The following is a 21,998-nucleotide window of genomic DNA, read 5'->3' on the forward strand; positions in this document are numbered from 1 at the left end:
TGTCTGTGGACGTCAGTCTGTGCTGTGTGTCTGTGTCAGTCTGTGCTGTGTGTCTGTGGACGTCAGTCTGTGCTGTGTGTCTGTGTCAGTCTGTGCTGTTTGTCTGTGGACGTCAATCTGTGATGTGTGTCTGTGTCAGTCCGTGCTGTGTGTCTGTGGACGTCAGTCTGTGCTGTGTGTCTGTGGACGTCAGTTTGTGCTGTATGTCCGTGGACGTCATTCTGTGTCGTGTGTCTGTGTCAGTCCGTGCTGTGTTTTTGTGGACGTCAGTCTGTGCTGTGTGTCTGTGGACATCAGACTGTGCTGTGTGTCTGTGGACGTCATTCTGTGCTGTGTGTCTGTGGACATCAGACTGTGCTGTGTGTCTGTGGACGTCATTCTGTGCTGTGTGTCTGTGTCAGTCCGTGCTGTGTGTCTGTGGACGTCATTCTGTGCTGTGTGTCTGTGGACGTCAGTTTGTGCTGTGTGTCTGTGGACGTCAGTCCGTGCTGTGTGTCTGTGGACGTCAGTTTGTGCTGTGTGTCTGTGGACGTCATTCTGTGCTGTGTGTCTGTGGACGTCATTCTGTGCTGTTTTGTCTGTGGACGTCAGTTTGTGCTTTGTGTCTGTGGACGTCAGTCCGTGCTGTGTGTCTGTGGACGTCAGTTTGTGCTGTGTGTCTGTGGACGTCATTCTGTGCTGTGTGTCTGTGGACGTCATTCTGTGCTGTGTGTCTGTGGACGTCAGTTTGTGCTGTGTGTCTGTGGACGTCAGTTTGTGCTGTGTGTCTGTGGACATCAGACTGTGCTGTGTGTCTGTGGACGTCAGTTTGTGCTGTGTGTCTGTGGACGTCATTCTGTGCTGTTTTGTCTGTGGACGTCAGTCTGTGCTGTGTGTCTGTGGACGTCAGTCCGTGCTGTGTGTCTGTGGACGTCAGTCTGTGCTGTGTGTCTGTGGACGTCAGTCCGTGTTGTGTGTCTGTGGACGTCAGTCCGTGCTGTGTGTCTGTGGACGTCAGTCTGTGCTGTGTGTCTGTGTCAGTCCGTGCTGTGTGTCTGTGGACGTCAGTCTGTGCTGTGTGTCTGTGTCAGTCCGTGCTGTGTGTCTGTGGACGTCAGTCTTTGACCCGTCTCTTAACCCCTGTGTGGCTCATGCTGGTGTTGATGTTGATGTTAATATTGATGCTGGAGTTGATGTTGGTGTTAATCTTGATGCTGGAGTTGATGTTGGTGTCGTTGCTAATATTGATGCTGGAGTTGATGTTGATGTCGTTGCTAATATTGATGCTGGAGTTGATGTTGATGTCGTTGCTAATATTGATGCTGGAGATGATGTTGATGTTAATATTGATGCTGGAGATGATGTTGATGTTAATATTGATGCTGGAGATGATATTGATGGCCGGGATGACTGGCGGCCTGGCGGCGGTGTCTGCTGGCTAATGGCGGTACCATGCTTCAGTCTGTGAAGGGTTCCTTAGTGTGGAAGACCAGCTCTGATGGACTGGTACATACGACAAAAACAACAGCATGTGTTCATAGCACTGAGCATTTGGGTTTTGCTAGCTTTGTGCTTTCAGGATACAAAGAAAAACAAAGTCAGTTTTCAGTGACGTATTGCATGCAGTGCCCGGATGAAACACGCTACTGCAAAGAGACAGCTGTGCAACGAATCCTTCTTGGACTGTTGTTGACATTTCTGTCACCTTCAAGGAGAAGCCAGAAATGAACAGTTTGTCACAACTGGTCCGATGTTTAATGATCGATAATGTGCCAACGATCAGGCTCGGGTAACCTCACTACTGTTCAACGTGGGATTTGGGGTTAGACTTGGGAATCCTACATCAACTGTGTAGTGGACTGACCAACCTGTCTATTAACTGAACAACTGGACAGCACATCCTCATGTTGTCTTTGCCAGCTCACCCCAGGTATGGCCGTTGATCTCTGCCACAGTGACAAATGGGTGTTTTACAGGTTAGAGTTGTCAGCCCTGTGATCCCTTAGCCACGAGAGTCTGGTTGATCACTCTTAGACCTCTGCTCCTTGACCTGTGCGGTTGATCACTCTTTGACCTCTGCTCCTTGACCTGTGCGGTTGATCACTCTTTGACCTCTGCTCCTTGACATATATGGTTGATCACTCTTTGACCTCTGCCCCTTGACCTGTGTGGTTGATCACTCTTTGACGTCTGCTCCTTGACCTGTGTGGTTGATCACTCTTTGACGTCTGCCCCTTGACCTGTGTGGTTGATCACTCTTTGACCTCTGCCCCTTGACCTGTGTGGTTGATCACTCTTTGACCTCTGCCCCTTGACCTGTGTGGTTGATCACTCTTTGACCTCTGCTCCTTGACCTGTATGGTTGATCACTCTTTGACGTCTGCCCCTTGACCTGTGTGGTTGAGTGGCCCTGCACCAGGGGCAAGGGGCTCCCGTCAGCATAGATGCCAGGGCCACTGAGTCACTGTAGACCACGACCACATCCAGGAGGACATCCTCTGGGAGGATAGGAAAACAAGGACAGGAAATTGATTCTTCAGTATTATGGAGGGAGGGAGAACAAACTAACTAACCAACGAAAGAAAAACAAAGAAAGAAAGGCAGACCAGAACATTTCGTGGACGGCGTACAGGGAACACAACAATTCTCAACTTTCTTAAATCATGAACACTGTATAGGCTGACCGTGTCCTGTTGATTTACCCAAAGAACAATGAGTTGAAGTGAGGTATGGCCTGAAGACACGCTGTGGAAGTTTACCTTTCCTTTGCATTGTAGCCTGTCAGCCCATATGGGGACCTCACCCCCTCAGTGTTGACATGGGTCAGCTGATCAGTGGTGATCCCCCAGCTGCCAGGGTAAGTTGAGCTGTCACTGACTGATTGTCTCTTTAGGGACCAGGAGTGGAGGGACTGTAGACTTCTTAGACTTCTGTAGAGGACTGGGCTATCTGTTTCAGCAAATGACAGTGCATCGTCACTTGATCTTTTTCTCTTTTGTAAGGGCCATGACGCGTTCGTGTGTGTGTGTGTGTGTGTGTGTGTGTGTGTGTGTGTGTGTGTGTGTGTGTGTGTGTGTGTTTGAAACAATATGGTTTTCAGAGGCAACCAGTAGTTCCTAAAGGGTTACGGTGACAGGATTTAAAGCACGTCCATTGACAGCCATGTGTATCGCACATTGCCTCTTCCCTTCCCCTCCTCCACCCTCATCTTCCAAACACTCTTCCTTCATGCTGGCACAGCCGAGCAGATGTTGACGGGGTCAAAGTTCAGAAAGCAAACAGCACCCTGTGTCTTGGAAGCGTGTCAGCCTTTCTCAGTCTGGGGGTGGGGATCGGTTCTGGTGGACCCATGGTATCTGTGTACAATCTGTCTGGTCTGGCTCGTTGATGTGCTGGCGGTAGAAAAGTAATAACAGTGTGAAGAAATAACAAATCTTCCGCGATGTCACCATCCGACTTTCCAGCAGACCGGACATGGTCTTCATGACGTCAAGGTAGTCATGCTTTTTCACACACACACGCACACACACACACACACACACACACGTGCGCACGCACACACACACACACACACACACACACACACACACACACACACACACACACACCACCACCACCACCACCACCACCACTATCGCCAACAACAACTTCAACAACCCCCATTAAAAAAAACCCACATGTGTGTTCCAAGTATTGAAAAAAAAGTCACTGCAGAAGTCCGTTGTTCATGGCGTTGGTGTGAAGCACCGTGAGGTGAAAGTCGCTGCTGAAGTCAAACTGTTGCTGCAGGAGGTAGTGGATATGAACTGAGCCGTCTCCAGAGCCATCTAACATCCAGTCTTCATGCTCCGCGGACGACCTGCACGTTCCGTTTCAGTTTCAGTTTCAGTCCGAAGGAGGCATCACTGTATTCAGGCAGATCCATGTACGCAACACCACATTTGCTGGGCAGATGCCTGACCAGCAGCATAACGCACCGCGCTTAGTCAGGCCTTGACTTGATGCATATATATTTATGTACCTATCAGAGGGGATTTCTACCACAGAATCAGTTTTCCATGACTCTTTTGTTGCCGTGGGTTCTTTTTCAGTGCACCAAGTGCATGCTGTACTCGGGACCTCGGTTTATCGTCTCAGCCGTAATGACAAGACGCTCAGTATACTTTTTCCGATCAAACTCGAGAGAAAGGGCGAGCGCGGGAATCGAACTCAGACCCTCACACACAGTATTGGCAGATGAGCGTCTTTACCAATCTGCCACCTTCCTTCCCAGCAACACCCAGACAACCACCAGCAAAATGAGCAACTGCAGCCACGAGCCACCACCGCCTGGAGGCCACAGCCATCCTGGACATAGATTCCGCCTTTGTGCAAAGTACAGGAGAGTGATGAGCGGGGTCCGTCCACTCCCTGTGCAGTGGCAGACTTGAACGAGGTCAGAAGCGCTGGACGCCTTCGCTGGCGAGGACGGAAATCGGCGCAGCCATCAGACCATCAGGTCAGCTGAGTTCGAAAGCCACGGGGAGGTGTTGGCGACCTTGGCCACCCCGTCCATTGGTTAGACCCCAACCAACCATACCGCATCACCGCCATCACTACGTGAGGCGTTGTCTCTCAGCCGATTCAAGGGGGACTGTGCCATTATTTTACTGTCATCATTAATGAACAGGCTGTGGTCTGTACTGAAAAGACATAAAAACGGCACGCAAGGCCTACAAGTCGGAGTAAGAACATCGCTACTTATACCAGCAGTATACAGTTATTAATCAGAGCCGTGTGTCTGGTCTACTGGTTGCCCTCTGCCCGTATGACTGTGGGACAGTTGGATCCTGATCACCCCAGTTGCCCATGTGGCCAGCGCTCTTCGACCTCAGGCACGCCAATGACTAGCGAGTCCGACTCGAGATCAGCAGAGTCTGCACAGTATCTACTATACTATACTATACTATACTATACTATACTATACTATACTATACTATACCTGCTGCAGTATACAGCATTTACTTATATACCATATGACCAAAATCCCACGCGCAACAATCATGCACTCAGCACATGTACAAGGAACCCACAGCGAAAAACATTTGTTACTAGCAAATTTCTCTCTCTCTCTCTCTCTCTCTCTCTCTCTCTCTCTCTCACTCACACACACACACACACACACACACACACACACACACACACACACAATGCTTGCTTTTCGAGTTATGTTTCCGTGAGAAGGGATGAAAAGGAATTAATGATAAACAGTGTTTCGAAACCATGACTAAAGTTTCCGGCTCACGGTAATAACTGACCAAGCATTGTCACTGACAACTGGGTATTTTTTGTTGGTTGGTGACTGCGCACTTTACTGATATTGATAGACTACGTCATGATTTTTTTTTTATCAGTCACAGTGAAACGTTCTCTTGTCCACAGTATAAATAAATTAGTATCTATGAATTAAACATAAGCGCTTGGAACACAAAATGTCTTAAAATATCACCAGTTATTGCTCCAGCATTATTTAAGTGCACCATTATTATTTGACTGTCCAGTCCTCACATTTCAGTATAACAGGGGAACATAAAAGCACAGGGTACGGTGATATTCAATGACTCCTGTATGATTCCCAACATGTGTAACACTAATCGCTGAGGATGTACCTACTTATTTCATGTCCTTTTAACGGTAATGTGACAAATGCCTTCTCTACCCACCCCCTTCCCAACGTCACCACCAGCTTCCTTTTGTCTACCTCTCACATCCCCACCGACCTCCACCCATTGTGTGTGTGTGTGTGTGTGTGTGTGTGTTGGAATGAGTGAACACATATTTGTATTTGTATTTCTTTTTATCACAACAGATTTCTCTGTGTGAAATTCGGGCTGCTCTCCCCAGGGAGAGCGCGTCGTTATACTACAGCGCCATCCTTTTTTGTGTGTATTTTTTGTATTTTTTCCAGCGTGTATTCTAAATCACCTTATAGTGAACATACACTAAAGCCAATTTAACGAAAAGAACAAAGTACACACAGACAGAAGTGGGTGTGAAGGGGAGACAGGTGGTGTGGTGGGGGAGGACACAGAAGGGAGCGACACGACCCACACACTGACAGCACAACCACCGTGTCAGCACACACCCCGTGCAATGGGCTGAAATGGAACACCAGCCGATCTGAATGCAGTGCAGTGTATGTATGTGTATATGTGTGTGAAGGTCAATCGTGCTGACCTGTGTGAAACAGGCTCTGTTCCTCTTCCCTGCGTGGCTGGTCCTCCACACTAGTGGCCTGTCACCCCCTTCCTGCACAGCGGATTACGTTCGGCGAACGTCGGGGTGTGTGTGTGTGTGTGCACGCGCGTGCGAGAGAAAAAAAAAAAAAAAAAAAAAAAGAGAGAGAGAGAGGGAGAGAGAGAGATGGCCTATGTCGTTGTAGATCATTGCCATTTTGTGACAAACAGTGGGCCAGAGTGCAGGAGGATTTTTAGGTTCAGTATTCAGTCTGCATGCCTCCCAGTCTGTCCGTTACTGACTCAGTGATCACAGCAACGATAGTGTGTACAACTGTCAACCCCGCCTTCCTGACCCCCACCCAAAACGACAGTGTGATCTGTTGCCGATTGGTGACGACAGTGAAAAGGTGTCTGGAAGAGGGGCATGGTGTGCAGTGTCCAGTGTGCAGTGTCCAGTGTGCAGTGTCCAGTGCACACACAGTAGACAGGTGGCTGGAAGAGGGGCGTGGTGTGCAGTGTCCAGTGCACACACAGTAGACAGGTGGCTGGAAGAGGGGCGTGGTGTGCAGTGTCCAGTGCACACACAGTAGACAGGTGGCTGGAAGAGGGGCGTGGTGTGCAGTGTCCAGTGCACACACAGTGAAAAGGTGTCTGGAAGAGGGGCGTGGTGTGCAGTGTCCAGTGCACACATAGTGGACTGTGGTGACCTCGGCCTTCTCTTCACGTCCTGGAAGTCACTTCCTGCACTGACCGTCACCGGTGCAGTGAGGGGAGGGGTCAACAGTTTGGACACGCTGTGTGGGCACCAGGGATTGGATTAGCAGCGGGGACTGGATTAGCAGCAGTGGTTGGATTAGCGGGGTACAACACAAAGGTAGACACCTTGTTCCCCCCACCCTCACCGACAACACGTGTGTCATGCTGACTGCTGTTGTTTCATGGTCCCTCCAAGGGGAGTGTTTATTCAAGTCAGTTCAGCTGGCGAGGAGCCCATCAGGGCCGTTCTGTGCTGTCGGATTTGCGCTGTGACGAAGTGGTGCTTCAGGAAAAGACAATAAGAACTGACGCAACGACAAACCCGTAATCTCGTGTGTTGGTTGCTCTGTGTGTTAGTTGCTCTGTGTGTTGCACGGCCTGTGGTCGTGACGGTGGGTGGATTGTGTGTCCTTGAAATGGACGTAAAAACCCTGACGTGATGTAACAATGGGCTGTGCTATATACACTGGTGATCTGTCTGTATCCGGACATTAGAAAGACCTGGCACACCGTGTCTGCTTCGGGTCTGTTGTTTGCAGCTGATTACATGTTACAGGCTTAGGATCCCTGACTTTTTAGACCAACAGTTGAGGGAAACAACGGTGAGCAGGTCTTTTGCAGGGTGAGCACGTCACGTGAACAGCAGGGAGACCAGACGGACCTGTGATATCTGCCTGCTGCAAGGTTGATGTATTCTATCGGTGTAAGGTTGATGTATTCTGTCTGTGCAAGGTTGATGTATTCTATCTGTGCAAACCATGCTGTTGTGTTCTGGTTTTGGGCCAACCGAAAGGCTGAAACAGTGTCTTCTTTCAAGATACAATCTTTCTGTCTATCGCAGTTGCTGTGAGACAACAATGATAACAGGGAATGGAATGTGAGTTTAATGCTGATCAGGTACAGACGGAACAGGTCGTGAGCAACGCCAGTCACTGTGTCTGCACGTCTGAGTACGAACACACAGTCAGTATTCCTCCATGGAGGGACGTGCACAGTGGTGGTTGATGCCCTCAGTGACGACTGACTTGACGCTGACCTGTCGGTGTGGTCATCAGCAGCCGGCTTAAAACCCGCCTCTCCACGATAGTGACGGACAGACTGGCACTGGGCCGGGACGTGGGGTGGCGATGATCGGGGTTGCAGGGGGTGGGTGGACTTGAGCGTGAAACGTTGTCTCCGTCACTTCACTAGGACGTCACCCTCAGTATTTTGTAGACACAGCTTATATCACACTGACACAGCTTATATCACACTGACACATCTATTATCACACTGACACAGCTCACCACACTGACACAGCTTATATCACACTGACACATCTATTATCACACTGACACAGCTTATATCACACTGACACAGCTCACCACACTGATAGTTTATCACACTGATACAGCTTATGACTGTTACACCATATCACTTTGATACAGCTTATGACTGTTACACCATATCACTTTGATACAGCTTATGACTGTTACACCATATCACACTGACACAGCTTATGACTATTACACCATATCACTTTGATACAGCTTATGACTGTTCCACCATATCACTTTGATACAGCTTATGACTGTTACACCATATCACTTTGATACAGCTTATGACTGTTACACCATATCACTTTGATACAGCTTATGACTGTTACACCATATCACTTTGATACAGCTTATGACTGTTACACCATATCACACTGACACAGCTTATGACTATTACACCATATCACTTTGATACAGCTTATGACTGTTCCACCATATCACTTTGATACAGCTTATGACTGTTACACCATATCACTTTGATACAGGCTATGACTGTTACACCATATCACTTTGATACAGCTTATGACTGTTACACCATATCACACTGACACAGCTTATGACTATTACACCATATCACTTTGATACAGCTTATGACTGTTACACCATATCACACTGACACAGCTTATCACTGACACAGCTGATTACACTAATACAGTTTATGCAGTATCACTTATCACTAATACAGCTTATCACACTGATACAGCTCGTCATACTGATATAGTTTATACGCTGCAATACAGTATCACACTGATACCGCTTATCACTCATGCAGTTTATCGCTCTGATCATTTTACATGGATGCAACTTACCACACTGATACCGCTAATCACAATGCTAAGGTTTATCACACTTATGCAGCTTATCATACTGATACCGCTAATCACACTGATGCAGGTATCACACCAATACAGTTTATCACTTTATGACACTGAGGTGCACACGATACAGCTTATCAAACTGATACAGCTGATACAGCTTATCAAACTGATACAGCTTATCAAACTGATACAGCTTATCAAACTGATACAAACTGATACAGCTTATCAAACTGATACAAACTGATACAGCTGATCAAACTGATACAGTCTATTACAATGATACAGCTTATCACTAATGCAGTTTATCACACTGATCATACAGATATATCACACTGATACAGGCGTCACACTGACCTGGTCTGATGACGTCTGTGTGTCACTCTGTCACAGAGTCCGGTGTTCTTTGGGTCTAAGCTGACAGCGATGTGAGCTGATGCTGTGTGTAAAATTCAGTGAAACGAAATATGTCTACCTGAGATGATGCGTGCTTTTAGATCCGGTGTATAGATAGTTGACAGGCGTTTGGCCATTTTCCGTTGACTCGCTATTGGACCAACTGTTGATTGTGTGGACTGTGATGAAACAAAATTGTTCAACAGTTGGGCTGTGGGCACTCTGAGATGTCTTGAGATATCAGTCGTTATCGCTGACTTGTGGGTTTCGTTAACGTATTGGGATTGAATCTTTTGAAAGTGAATGTGCTCAGTTTTCTTGCCTGAGTGACTTTGAGTTTGGCCAGCTTCGACTGATTCTCTCCATGGCTTGAAATGAACAGGAAGGTGTTAGTTTAACACACATGCGTGCGCGCGCGCGCACGCACACACACACACACACACACACACACACACATCGTCTAAATTTACAATTTTGGATAGACATAAACAAAAGAACGAACGAACGGACACACACACACACACACACCTACGCACACACACACACACACACACACACTCTCTCTCTCTCTCTCTCTCTCAACGAACAGTGTTGCCAAATGACGTATGTTGAGCCCTGACCCCGGATACTGTGACCTGGCATATCGATACAGTACACTTCTATTACAGGAGGCCTACACCTCTTCTGAGTACACCTCCACTACAGTACACCTCAACAGATCACATAGGTATCAGCTGGCTGGCGTTGTCTTCTGCCACACTAATCTGCTGTGGAAACGCTATGTTTCGCTAAAGGACAGAATGCGCGCAACACTCGTCACTCCGCTTGAGACAGCAAACTGAATTGACAGGCCTGCGTTATTCTGTCCCGTCTGGTTGAAGTCAGTGTGTGTGTGTGATCAGTGGTCTTGGTGGCTTGCGGAGGGTGAAGATCCTTAGGCCACCATGTCGGCGAACAGGCAGAAACCGAACAAGCGTTGGGAGGAGTGGGAAGAGAGGCGTTTAGCAGAACAACGTTTCCGGTTGATGAGCAATGAAATAAGTGAGTACATGTGCACCCCTGCTTAGAGAAAAGTCGCGCGCGCGCGTGTGTGTGAGAGAGAGAGAATCAATTTTGATTGTCAATAAACCATAAGTGCTTTTTACTCTCTCTCTCTCTTTCTCTCTCTCCCCCCATCCCTCTCTACACACACACACACACACACACACACACACACACGCACACACACGCACACACAGTCAGCTGATACTGACAAACTGGTAGGAATGTTTGGAAAAGTTTATCAATACTAAATGCTGCCAAAAACACCAAAGCATGAAGTAATTCTTCCCTGTTTACTTTATTTGTTTTATTTCATCATTTTATCGTTAAATAACTTTTTGTGTGTGGTTCTGCTTGCGTATCTCTTTAACCTTGTTAAGGTTTAATTGGCATCAAAATTGATTCTGATCCACACACACACACACACACACACACACACATGCACGCACGTACGCACATGCACGCACGCACGCACACACACGCACACACACACACACACACACACACACACAACAGTACAAGACGTATTGAACAATTCTCTCCAGCTGACGACTTTCTGACGGCACTGGTGAACAAAATTTACTGACGTATTCACATTGTTCGTCTTTCAGAAAGGACTTCGTCGGTTTCATATTGCTCCTAAAGTTGTTTTTTGTTGTTGTCGGTATTAAAAAAAAATTGATATGAAAAATCTTCTCCAGTTTCTTTGTATTCTTCATAGTTATTTACGAAATAATGTACATTGTTAATTTTTGACAATGTAGGCACTGTATCAACCCTTTCATATTTTGAGGTAATTCCAAAACAGCTCTAATTTTCATAAGGTCATAAGAAATGGTTTTGATAAGTAAGAGTTCCGTTCAATATTCATCGTTTTATTATCATTGACTCACTTGTGTAAACAAAGTGAGTGTGTTTTAACCCGGTGTTCAGTTGTGTGTGCGTGTGTGTGTGTGTGTGTGTGTGTGTCCGTGGTAAACTTTAACATTGACATTTTCTCTGCAAATACGAGTACTTTGTCAGCTGACACCAAATTAGGCATAAAAATAGGAAAAATTCAGTTCTTTCCAGTCATCTTGTTTAAAACAATATTGCACCTCTGGAATGGGCACAAAAAAGAAAAGAAAAAAGAAAAAAAAGAAGCCTAGTTATATGCAAACTGCATTTACTGTTATATTTATATTTTTTGTATTCTCTAAACTTGGCACTTTGATCTGATATTCTGACAAAACAACAAGAGCAGTCATTATTATCATTTTTTGTTCAAACAGGAACTTCTTTTGCTAAGCATGGAAGTTTTATTTATTTTGCAAACGTTTTGTTGCAGATAATAAAAAAGGGAAATTAATCTGTAATTAATGCTAGGGGACTTAATTTGCTTTAAACTGATCTTTCTCATCTTAAACATTACATTTTGAAATTATACTCAATACATAAAAAGCTTGTGTGTTTTACTCTCAGTGTACAGGGCTTTCACTATGTTCATTCACCCAAGTGGTCTTTTTCGGAAAATACTAAAATCAGTACGACGAGTGGACTTTACAGATCTGTTGGCTGAATCCTGAAGGTCATGGGCAAAAATCAATTGCGTACACATATTTATACACATTCAAAGCGCGTGCTCATATTCTTCGCGAACGCGAACGACGCCATTTTGTTTCAAGTTGTTGACCTGCCCGTTCAATCCTATATTCAATGGACAATACACGATAACATGTGATGGAAAGTTGAAGGAGACCGTTAAATATTTATTCAGAGAAAGATTTGTGAACGCCTCATCACTTACTGGATTATGCCCCAAACTGCCATAAAAATATCCGCGGAATCAGTCGGAATTCACAGTTAAAAATTGTAAACCATGCGAGTTAATACCCTTGAACTGATCACGATGAAACGAAAAACTTTCCAGTCTTGACTTTTCTCAAAATGAAGTCCTTTTCACTTCTTACGACGTTTAGAAGTACTTGTACTTGGCTCTACATGTTATTAGTTTAACAAAATACTAATTTTCATATCAACTTTAAAACTATAAAACTATAAAACTAGAATGAACATAAAAGAGAAATTGAATCGACCGTGTTATACATTCCCGGCGGGTGTAACTAAACTTGTACATCTATCTAGATCTAGTGAAAACGGCTAAATGATGCAGTGTGATTGCGGCGATGGCCATTAAAAAGAATTTTTTTTTTTTTATTGCCCTTAAAGATTTTTTGAATGCCCAAGATACACCAGAATAATATGATTTAAACAGCGTTCTCACTGCGAATACCGCAATTGATTTATCGCCCTTTAAAAAAGTATGTTCAAATGTTAAATTTTAGAACATCAGTTAAGGAGCCACGATAGTGTAATGGATAAGGCAGTTTCTTCTCACCCGAACACGAGGGGATCGAATCTGGTGAGGACTTTTTTCTTTAAACGCGAAGCTTTATAACAACAAATACAGAACACATTTTAACGATTAGATTTTTTAAAAGTGTATCACAAGTGAGTCTTGAAGGCCTTGCCTCTCTTGTTGTTATTATCATTGTTCTTGTTATTATTATGGTTGTTGTTTTGTCGTCGTTGTTGTTGTTATTGAATTTTCATTTTGATTTATTTTCAGATTTTTTGTGGTATAGCTGCGTCTTTTATTTATTTATTTTCTTCAAATAAAGTTTGTTTAAAACAAATCAGCTTTTTTTTTCTTTTTCTTTTTTTTTTCGAAATAAAACGCACAAAAATGTAGTTTGTTGGTGACGGCATGGCTAAGATTGTGAACCTTGACTGCATGTGGACTGACTGTCCCAAACATGGCTTGATCCAAGCTTTTGAAACACCATTCCAACACACAGCCCCTGCTGGCTGAGTCGTGTCGTCATCCACGAGTTTAACACCAGGGCTTTTTCCTGACTGCGTTCTGTGAAGCCACACCTTTTTCAGTTGGTTGATCACTTTCTTGTGAACCCCAGTATTTCTAAAAAAACAACAACAAAAAACAAAACAGCAACAACAACATCAGCATGTATACACGATACTCCAGCACCATTTGTTACAATTGTTGAAATTGAAAATTTGAAATTCTGTGTATATTTACATCATCATTGTATCATATTTTCATTCTGTAAAATATCTTTTCGTAATCTCTCTCTCTCTCTCTCTCTCTCTCTCTCTCTCTCTGTGTGTGTGTGTGTGTGTGTGTGTGTGTGTGTGCCACATTGGCTAAATTTGTCTGTCTTGTCTAAATCTTCCGATTTCATGTTGGTATTATTTGCATAATCCATCGGTTGACCCACTTTTCTTTGCACTGACTCTGTCATTCATTCATTATCTTATTCATTCATTCTGTCTCTGAGTATACCTGTCTGTTGGTTTGTCTGTCGGACTGTGTGTCTGTATGTCTGTCTGTGGCTCTCCTACCGTGTCTGTTTCCGTTGTTGCCGTTAGAAATAAACGGTTGGGACATGGTGTCCACTTTTGAGATGAGGTGCAGCAGAGCGATCGTGCAGGGTCTCTCTCTCATGGAGCCTTCAGCAGGACTATGTCCTGTCCTACCCCACAGTCTCGTCCTCTACACTACAGCCATAGATAAAGCCACTAACTGTGTGTTGTCTTTATCAAGAGCAAGGTACATATGCACAAAAAAGGACTCAGGGGACAGCGTTCGTTTTTAATACAGTACACATTGTTGATATCAACCACAACACCGAGGAGGCAGTACAAACACTGTATGTCATTGTGTGTCTTTCACATTGCGTGCTTCAGTGTGTATGTGTCTATATTTATCATTCGCGCACTTGTATATTCTATCTATCTATTGTATCATGTAGTGTATATTGTCCATTAATCGTGTTTACCCCAGAGGGCTTGTAAGTCGGAGAACAGGGTCAGAGGTTAAGCTAACCCAGCCTTCCTCGGACCAACACACTCAGTGATCGCGTCAGTGTGCAGGACCGCGTCACAACCGTGTATTGAGTTTACCGATAAGTCACCCACTCAACTATTAATCCGATGATCAATCAGCCACATAGCCTACCACAGTACGCTTAAAACAGGGTCACTTATATTTAACACACACACACACACACACACACACACACACACACACACAGAGCAACAAATGCAAAAATGTTATGCGCACAACTACGTAGGCCTGTCTACCCCTACACCACCCTCTCCCCTCCAAGCTGTACTCAGTCACACCTGTCCCCTCTGTGTTCCATGTGCAGTGTATCCCTCATGACTGTCACTGTACAGTGTATCCCTCATATCTGCCACTGTACATCCCTCATATCTGTCACTGTACACAGTGTAACCCTCATGTCTGTCACTACTTGTACAGTGTATCCCTCATATCTGTCACTGTACAGTGTATCCCTCATGCCTGTCACTGTACAGTGTATCCCTCATATCTGTCACTGTACAATGTATCCCTCATGCCTGTCACTGTACAGTGTATCCCTCATATCTGTCACTGTACAATGTATCCCTCATGCCTGTCACTGTACAGTGTATCCCTCATGTCTGTCACAATGCAGTGTATTCCTCATGTCTGTCACTTCTTGTACAGTGTATCCCTCATGTCTGTCACACTGTCCCTCATGTCTGTCACTGTACACAGTGTATCCACCATGTCTGTCACTGTACAGTGCATCCCTCATGTCTGTCACTCTATCCCTCATGTCTTTCACTATACAGTGTATCCCTCATGTCTGTCACTGTACAGTGTATCCCACATGTCTGTCACTCTATCCCTCATGTCTGTCACTGAACAGTGTATCCACCATGTCTGTCACACTATCCCTCATGTCTGTCACTGTACACAGTGTATCCACCATGTCTGTCACTGAACAGTGCATCCCTCATGTCTGTCACTCTATCCCTCATGTCTTTCACTGTACAGTGTATCCCTCATGTCAGTCACTGAACAGTGTATCCACCATGTCTGTCACTGTACAGTGCATCCCTCATGTCTGTCACTCTGTCCCTCATGTCTTTCACTGTACAGTGTATCCACCATGTCTGTCACTTCGTGTACAGTGTATCCCTCATGTCTGTCACTGTACAGTGTATCCACCATGTCTGTCACTGTACAGTGTATCCCTCATGTCTGTCACTCTATCCCTGTCACTCTATCCCTCATGTCTGTCACTGTACAATATATCCCTCATGTCTGTCACTCTATCCCTTATGTCTGTCACTTCTTGTACAGTGTATCCCTCATGTCTGTCACTGTACAGTGTATCCCTCATGTCTGTCACTGTACAATGTATCCCTCATGTATGTCACTGTACAGTGTATCCCTTATGTCTCTCACTTTTTGTACAGTGTATCCTTCATATCTGTCACTGTGCAGTGTATCCCTCATGTCTGTTACTGTACAGTGTATCCCTCATATCTGTCACTTCGTGTACAGTGTATCCCTCATGTCTGTCACTGTACAGTGTATCCCTCATGTCTGTCACTGTGCAGTGTATCCCTCATGCCTGTCACTGTACAGTGTATCCCTCATGCCTGTCACTGTATTCGTCATGTCTGTCACTGTGCAGTGTATCCCTCATGCCTGTCACTATATTCATCATGTCTGTCACTGTACAGTGTATCCCTCATGTCTGTCACTGTATCCCTCATGTCTGTCACTGTGCAGTGTATCCCTCATGCCTGTCACTGTACAGTGTATCCCTCATGCCTGTCACTGTATTCGTCATGTCTGTCACTGTGCAGTGTATCCCTCATGCCTGTCACTATATTCATCATGTCTGTCACTGTGCAGTGTATCCCTCATGTCTGTCACTGTACAGTGTATCCCTCATATGTGTCACTGTATTCGTCATGTCTGTCACTGTGCAGTGTATCCCTCATGCCTGTCACTATATTCATCATGTCTGTCACTGTACAGTGTATCCCTCACGTCTGTCACTGTGCAGTGTATCCCTCATGTCTGTCACTGTGCAGTGTATCCCTCATGTCTGTCACTGTATTCCTCATGTCTGTCACTGTGCAGTGTATCCCTCATGCCTGTCACTGTAGCCCTCATGTCTGTCACTGTATTCCTCATGTCTATCACTGTACAGTATATCCCTTATGTCTGTCACTTCTTGAACACTGTATCACTCATGTCTGTCACTGTACAGTGTATCACTCATGTCTATCACTGTACAGTGTATCCCTCATATCTGTCACTGCACAGTATATCCACATGTCTGTCACTGTACAGTATATCCATCATGTCTCAAACACACACACATACACAGACAAACAAATACACACACACATTCGCACGTATGCCAAAGGGAGGTTTGGGGAGATGCGCATTTGTCCAGTGCCAAGAAGTTTTCCACAGGGTTGTCTCCCCTCGACCTCCGTTTGTCCAGACCCACCCAATGTTAACCGCTTGGTGGGGCTAATCTACTCGATGGGAACAACCCTTCTTTTTCTTTTATTGTTGGCCTGTGGCAATATCCTGCATTAACCGCTGTAAGCCTTCAGCCAGAGGCGTCTGCCCGCTAGGAGCACTCCCAGTGCACACCACGGCTCTCCTAGACATGAACAAGCACTCACATCACTGGACGGTCTACAAACCATGCCTCATCCAGCCAAAAAACCAAGAAGGAAAACCTGATACGAAACTGAATGCTCAGAGAGAGAGGGAGAGAGAGAGAGAGAGAGAGAGAGAGAGAGATCGCAAAATAATTTATAGAATCCAACAACTAATTGGAGGAAAAAACTGACAGCCTGGCCTACCATTGAAAAGAATATTCACGTTAACAAACGCGTACCCATACTGGAGTCTCTCTCTCTCTCTCTCTCTCTCTCTCTCTCTCACGCGCACGCACGCACATACACACACTCACGAAGTGTGGTCTTTTTTCTGTCACTAGTAATATTGTTTAGTTTGAAACGACGGAAGACAGAAAAACACACACTCACACGCATTAACAGTTCTCAGACGTGTTCATGAATAATATTTCTCCAAGCTGTGGGATGTCGCCGTTGTTTTGCAATGTATCCACTGAACGGCAAATTGTTATTACGGCAATGCATGAAACTGTTCAAGAACAAAGAAAAGTGGCTGGCAGTGACTACAGGTTTCCTTCTAAAGGAGGAAGGTGGCAGAATGGTTAAAACGCTCATCTGCCAATACATAGTCTGTGAGGGTCTAAGTTCGAATCCCACTCTCGCCCTTTCTCTTAAGTTTAACTGGAAAATTATACCGATCGTCTAGTCACTCGTATGAGACGATAAACCGAGGTACCGTGTGCAGCACTCACTTTGCGCACTGAAAAAGAACCCATGGCAACAAAAGTGTTGTGCTCTGGCAATTCTGTGGAAAAAAAAAGCCAGTCTGATAGCTACACAAATATACATGCGTGTATTGAAGGCTTGACAAAGCGCGTTGGGTTATGCTGCTGGTTAGGCATCTGCCTAGTAGATGTAGTGTTGCATAAATGGATTTTTCCGAACGCAGTGACGCCTGATTGAGAAACTGAAGCTGAAACTGAAACCTTCCATCTTGTGTTCCAGTTGAGCGTCTGCTGGTTGAACTAGGGGAGGGCACTCACCTGTACAAAGTGAAGTCGGCCACCAAGCTGCTGCAGCGTCAGTTTTTCCTGGACATGAAGAACATGCTGGTCTTCTACAAGGGGTCCCGACGCAAGGGGCGTAACACCGACAGTGAGTACTGCCTTGTCGCACTGTGTCACGTTCAACGTGAACCACGGCTTCTTCATGTGCATTGTCTTGGTGGGCTTTGACATAGCACTTTTTTTCAGACTCAGGTTTTAGGCGTGGCATGTAGGCATGATCTTCCAAATCAGTCCTGGCTAATCTACATCCACATGTGTGTGTGTGCGTACGTGTATGTGTGCGTGCGTGCGTGCGTGCGTGCGTGTGTGTGAGTGTGTGTGTGTGTGTGTGTGTGTGTGTGTGTGTGTGTGTGTGTGTGTGTGTGTGTGTTCTTTAGTTTTGCGTCTTTTCACTATCAGTGATATTAGGCGATTAAAAAAAAAAGAGTTAAAAAAAAGAGTAAAAAAAAAAAAGGGGGGGGGGGGGAGGGGGGGGGAGAGAGGAGGAGGAAAACAGAAAAGGTAGAAAACTACAAAAAATGTGCATAACTAACGTAACATGCAATTACATTTAACAGGAACAATTCAATAATGTTAATGATAATCAGAAACTATTAACACAATTTTGAAGTCCATTAAAGGAATGTAGAAATAGGGTTATGAACTAATGCCTGTGAAAGTTCGACCATAAGAATCTCGTCAGCGCGTGCGTCCGTGCGTGCGTGTGTGCGTGTGTGTGTGTGTGTGTGTGTGTGTGTGTGTGTGTGTGTGTGTGTGTTGGGGTGGTGGTGATGGGCACTCCTTCAGGATGGGGTGTAACTTACTATGAGTGTCATGTGAAGGTCTGGAATAAATCCTACAATGTGTAAAAGCATGGAGAAGCAGCAGTCTGTGCATTCAGGGACGATAACTGGTTGACCAATGACAGCTGTTGACCTGGTGGTGTGTGCATGGGTGTGGTCAGAGAGATGTGACCAATGACAGCTGTTGACCTGGTGGTGTGTGCATGGGTGTGGTCAGAGAGATGTGACCGATGACAGCTGTTGACCTGGTGGTGTGTGCATGGGTGTGGTCAGAGAGATGTGACCGATGACAGCTGTTGACCTGGTGGTGTGTGCATGGGTGTGGTCAGAGAGATGTGACCAATGACAGCTGTTGACCTGGTGGTGTGTGCATGGGTGTGGTCAGAGAGATGTGACCGATGACAGCTGTTGACCTGGTGGTGTGTGCATGGGTGTGGTCAGAGAGATGTGACCGATGACAGCTGTTGACCTGGTGGTGTGTGCATGGGTGTGGTCAGAGAGATGTGACCGATGACAGCTGTTGACCTGGTGGTGTGTGCATGGGTGTGGTCAGAGAGATGTGACCGATGACAGCTGTTGACCTGGTGGTGTGTGCATGGGTGTCAGAGAGATGTGACCAATGACAGCTGCCATCTTTCTGTCCTAGTTCCAATTTCCAAGATCCGTGAAGTGCGGGAAGGAGAGAAGGACTTCTCCAAGACACTCACCAAAGTTGATGTAAGTAAAGAACATCAAGAGACGGAAACAGACAGACATACAGACAGGTGAAAAAGTAGACAATTAAATCGATTGAAACGTGACCAAACTCCTGTTGTAGCCATCTGAACTAGTTCCGCGATTCTTTTTTTAATTCAATGCAAAATAATTCATATCAAATTGTCACGGATCAGCCCAACCTTTCGTTGCTGCGGAAGTATAGGCGGAAGTCCGAGCGATTTAGTATGGCTCAGTGGCCGGTGAAAGTGGTGTAAGTTCCGATGGTTGGGAGTTCGAATCCCAGTTTCGGAACCGTTCTCCAAAGTGGCCGTGGACCTTGTCGGTCCCATACACCCCTCGTCTACCCGCGGTCACCATTACATTTTGGTAATGGTTGACTATGCGACTCGATATCCCGAGGCAGTTCCGCTCAGGAGCATAGATGCTCCTACTGTTGCGGAAGCATTGTGGCAGATGTGGACTCGTGTGGGGGTTCCTGATCAGGTCCTTAGTGACCGGGGAACGCAGTTCATGGGGAACGTCATGAGAGAAGTTCACCAGCTCTTGGGCATCAAGGGTCTGTTTACCAGCCCCTATCATGCACAAGCTAATGGCCTTGTAGAGCGTTTCAATGCCACGTTGAAAAAGATGCTCCAACGGCTCTGCGTCAAACGGCCAAGGGACTGGGACAGGCTTGTCCCAGCTGTGCTTTTCGCTTATCGTGAGGTTCCACAGGAGTCTATGAAGTTCTCCCCCTTTGAGCTTCTCTATGGACGGACGGTGAAAGGGCCCATGTCCATTCTCAGACGGGTATGGACTCAGGAAGACTCTCAAGGTGACGACCCGACCCGTACTGAATCCGAGTACGTGGTAGATCTTCGGAATCGAGTCAAAGAGGTTTGTGAGATCGCCCAGGAAAATCTCAGGCAGGCCTCACGTCAGTACGCCCGATGTTTCAATCGTCGTTCCAAGGAACGTTGGTTCGACCAGGGAGATAAGGTCTTGCTCCTTCTTCCCGTCCGACACAACAAACTTCAGGTGTCGTGGCAAGGACCCTTTAAAGTCCTCGAAAGAGTGGGAGACTGGGACTACAGGATTTCAGTGCGTGGGAAGTCAAAGCTATACCACGCCAACCTGTTGAAGAAGTTCCTTCGGCGGGAGCGGGCTGCGGCCTACTGCCCTACTGTCATCGAGGATGATGAGTCGGAGGCTACGGAATCGGGGGGTGGTTCTTCTGCGATCCCCTGTATCCCTCTGACCGCCGAGGAGTCGTTCAAAGATGTCGTGTTGGGGCCAGACTTGTCGGCTGTTCGGCGTGCTCAGCTGCAGGAGCTGACTGCTGAGGCATGCTATGTCCTTACGGACTTACCTCTCCGGTCTAGGGTGAGTGAGTGTGAACTCATTCTGGATACGGATGAACCCGTTCGGGTTCGGCAGTACCCGTTACCTCACTCTCAGACACAGGTCATCGCCAACGAGGTCGAGGCGATGCTGAGTATGGGGGTTATAGAGAAGGCGAGCTCTCCCTGTTCTGCTCCCATTGTCCTCGTAAGGAAGAAGGACGGCAAGGTGCGGTTTTGTATGGACTACCGCCAGCTCAATAAGCATCTCAGGTTTGATGCTGAACCCTTGCCCAACATTGATGAGATTTTTTGCCAGACTTGGGAAAGCAAAAGTTTTCTCTAAGCTCGATCTCACAAAGGGATACTGGCAGATCCCCGTGAAGACGTCTGATCGCCCTAAGACAGCCTTCACCACCCCGGATGGACAGTTTCAGTGGGTGACCATGCCCTTCGGTCTGAAGACCGCGGGGGCGATCTTTTCCCATACGATGAGGGAGGTTCTGGCTCCGTTGAAACTGCCAGAAATTCAAAATTTCATGGACGACCTTCTTATCGCGTCTGAATGTTGGCGAGGCCATATCAAGGTGCTGCGGGCGTTGTTCCATCGTCTCAAGGAGGTCCACCTTGCTGCTAAGCCCTCCAAGTGTGAACTGGGATTCTCAGAGATCCAGTTTCTGGGACACACTGTCTCAGAAGGTCATCTAGGGTTGCAGCAGGAGAAGGTAGACAGGATTCGGAATGCCCCAGTTCCAACTACCAAGAAGGAACTCCGTAGTTTTTTGGGTCTTGCCGGTTATTACCGGAAGTTCGTTCCCAGATATGCGGAGGTGGCCTTGCCCTTGACGGAAAAAACTCGCGGGAGAGAGCCAACCAAAGTCTCATGGTCTCCAGAGTGTCAAAAGGCGTTTGACTCTTTGAAGGATGCGTTGGTCAGCGCACCCATTCTGCAACTTCCTGACCAGTCTAAGCCTTTCGTTCTGAGGACGGATGCGTCCGGCACTGGTTTGGGAGCTGTGCTTCTGCAGGAGCATGAAGGGATGCTCCGACCAGTGGCTTATGCCAGCAAGAAACTGGTGGGTGCAGAATTC

The 21,998-nt window shown here is 46.3% G+C and overlaps 1 protein-coding gene across 5 annotated transcripts in view; it reads left to right on the forward strand.

The window, feature by feature from the left end:
- LOC143286827 (1-phosphatidylinositol 4,5-bisphosphate phosphodiesterase delta-4-like) overlaps positions 1–21,998 on the forward strand; it is a 135,485-nt gene that overhangs the window by 64,771 nt on the left and 48,716 nt on the right. For 4 of the 5 annotated variants that reach the window (XM_076594642.1, XM_076594644.1, XM_076594645.1 and 1 more), the window contains 2 exons: positions 18,028–18,177; positions 19,518–19,588. In XM_076594642.1, coding sequence (XP_076450757.1) covers positions 18,028–18,177; positions 19,518–19,588 — 221 coding nt within the window. Of the gene's footprint in view, positions 1–7,196; positions 7,638–10,148; positions 10,522–18,027; positions 18,178–19,517; positions 19,589–21,998 lie in introns of those variants that run through there. The other variant, XM_076594643.1, reaches the window with a different exon arrangement.

This window comes from Babylonia areolata, chromosome 10, assembly GCF_041734735.1.
Source record: "Babylonia areolata isolate BAREFJ2019XMU chromosome 10, ASM4173473v1, whole genome shotgun sequence".
NCBI classification, from domain to species: domain Eukaryota; kingdom Metazoa; phylum Mollusca; class Gastropoda; order Neogastropoda; family Buccinidae; genus Babylonia; species Babylonia areolata.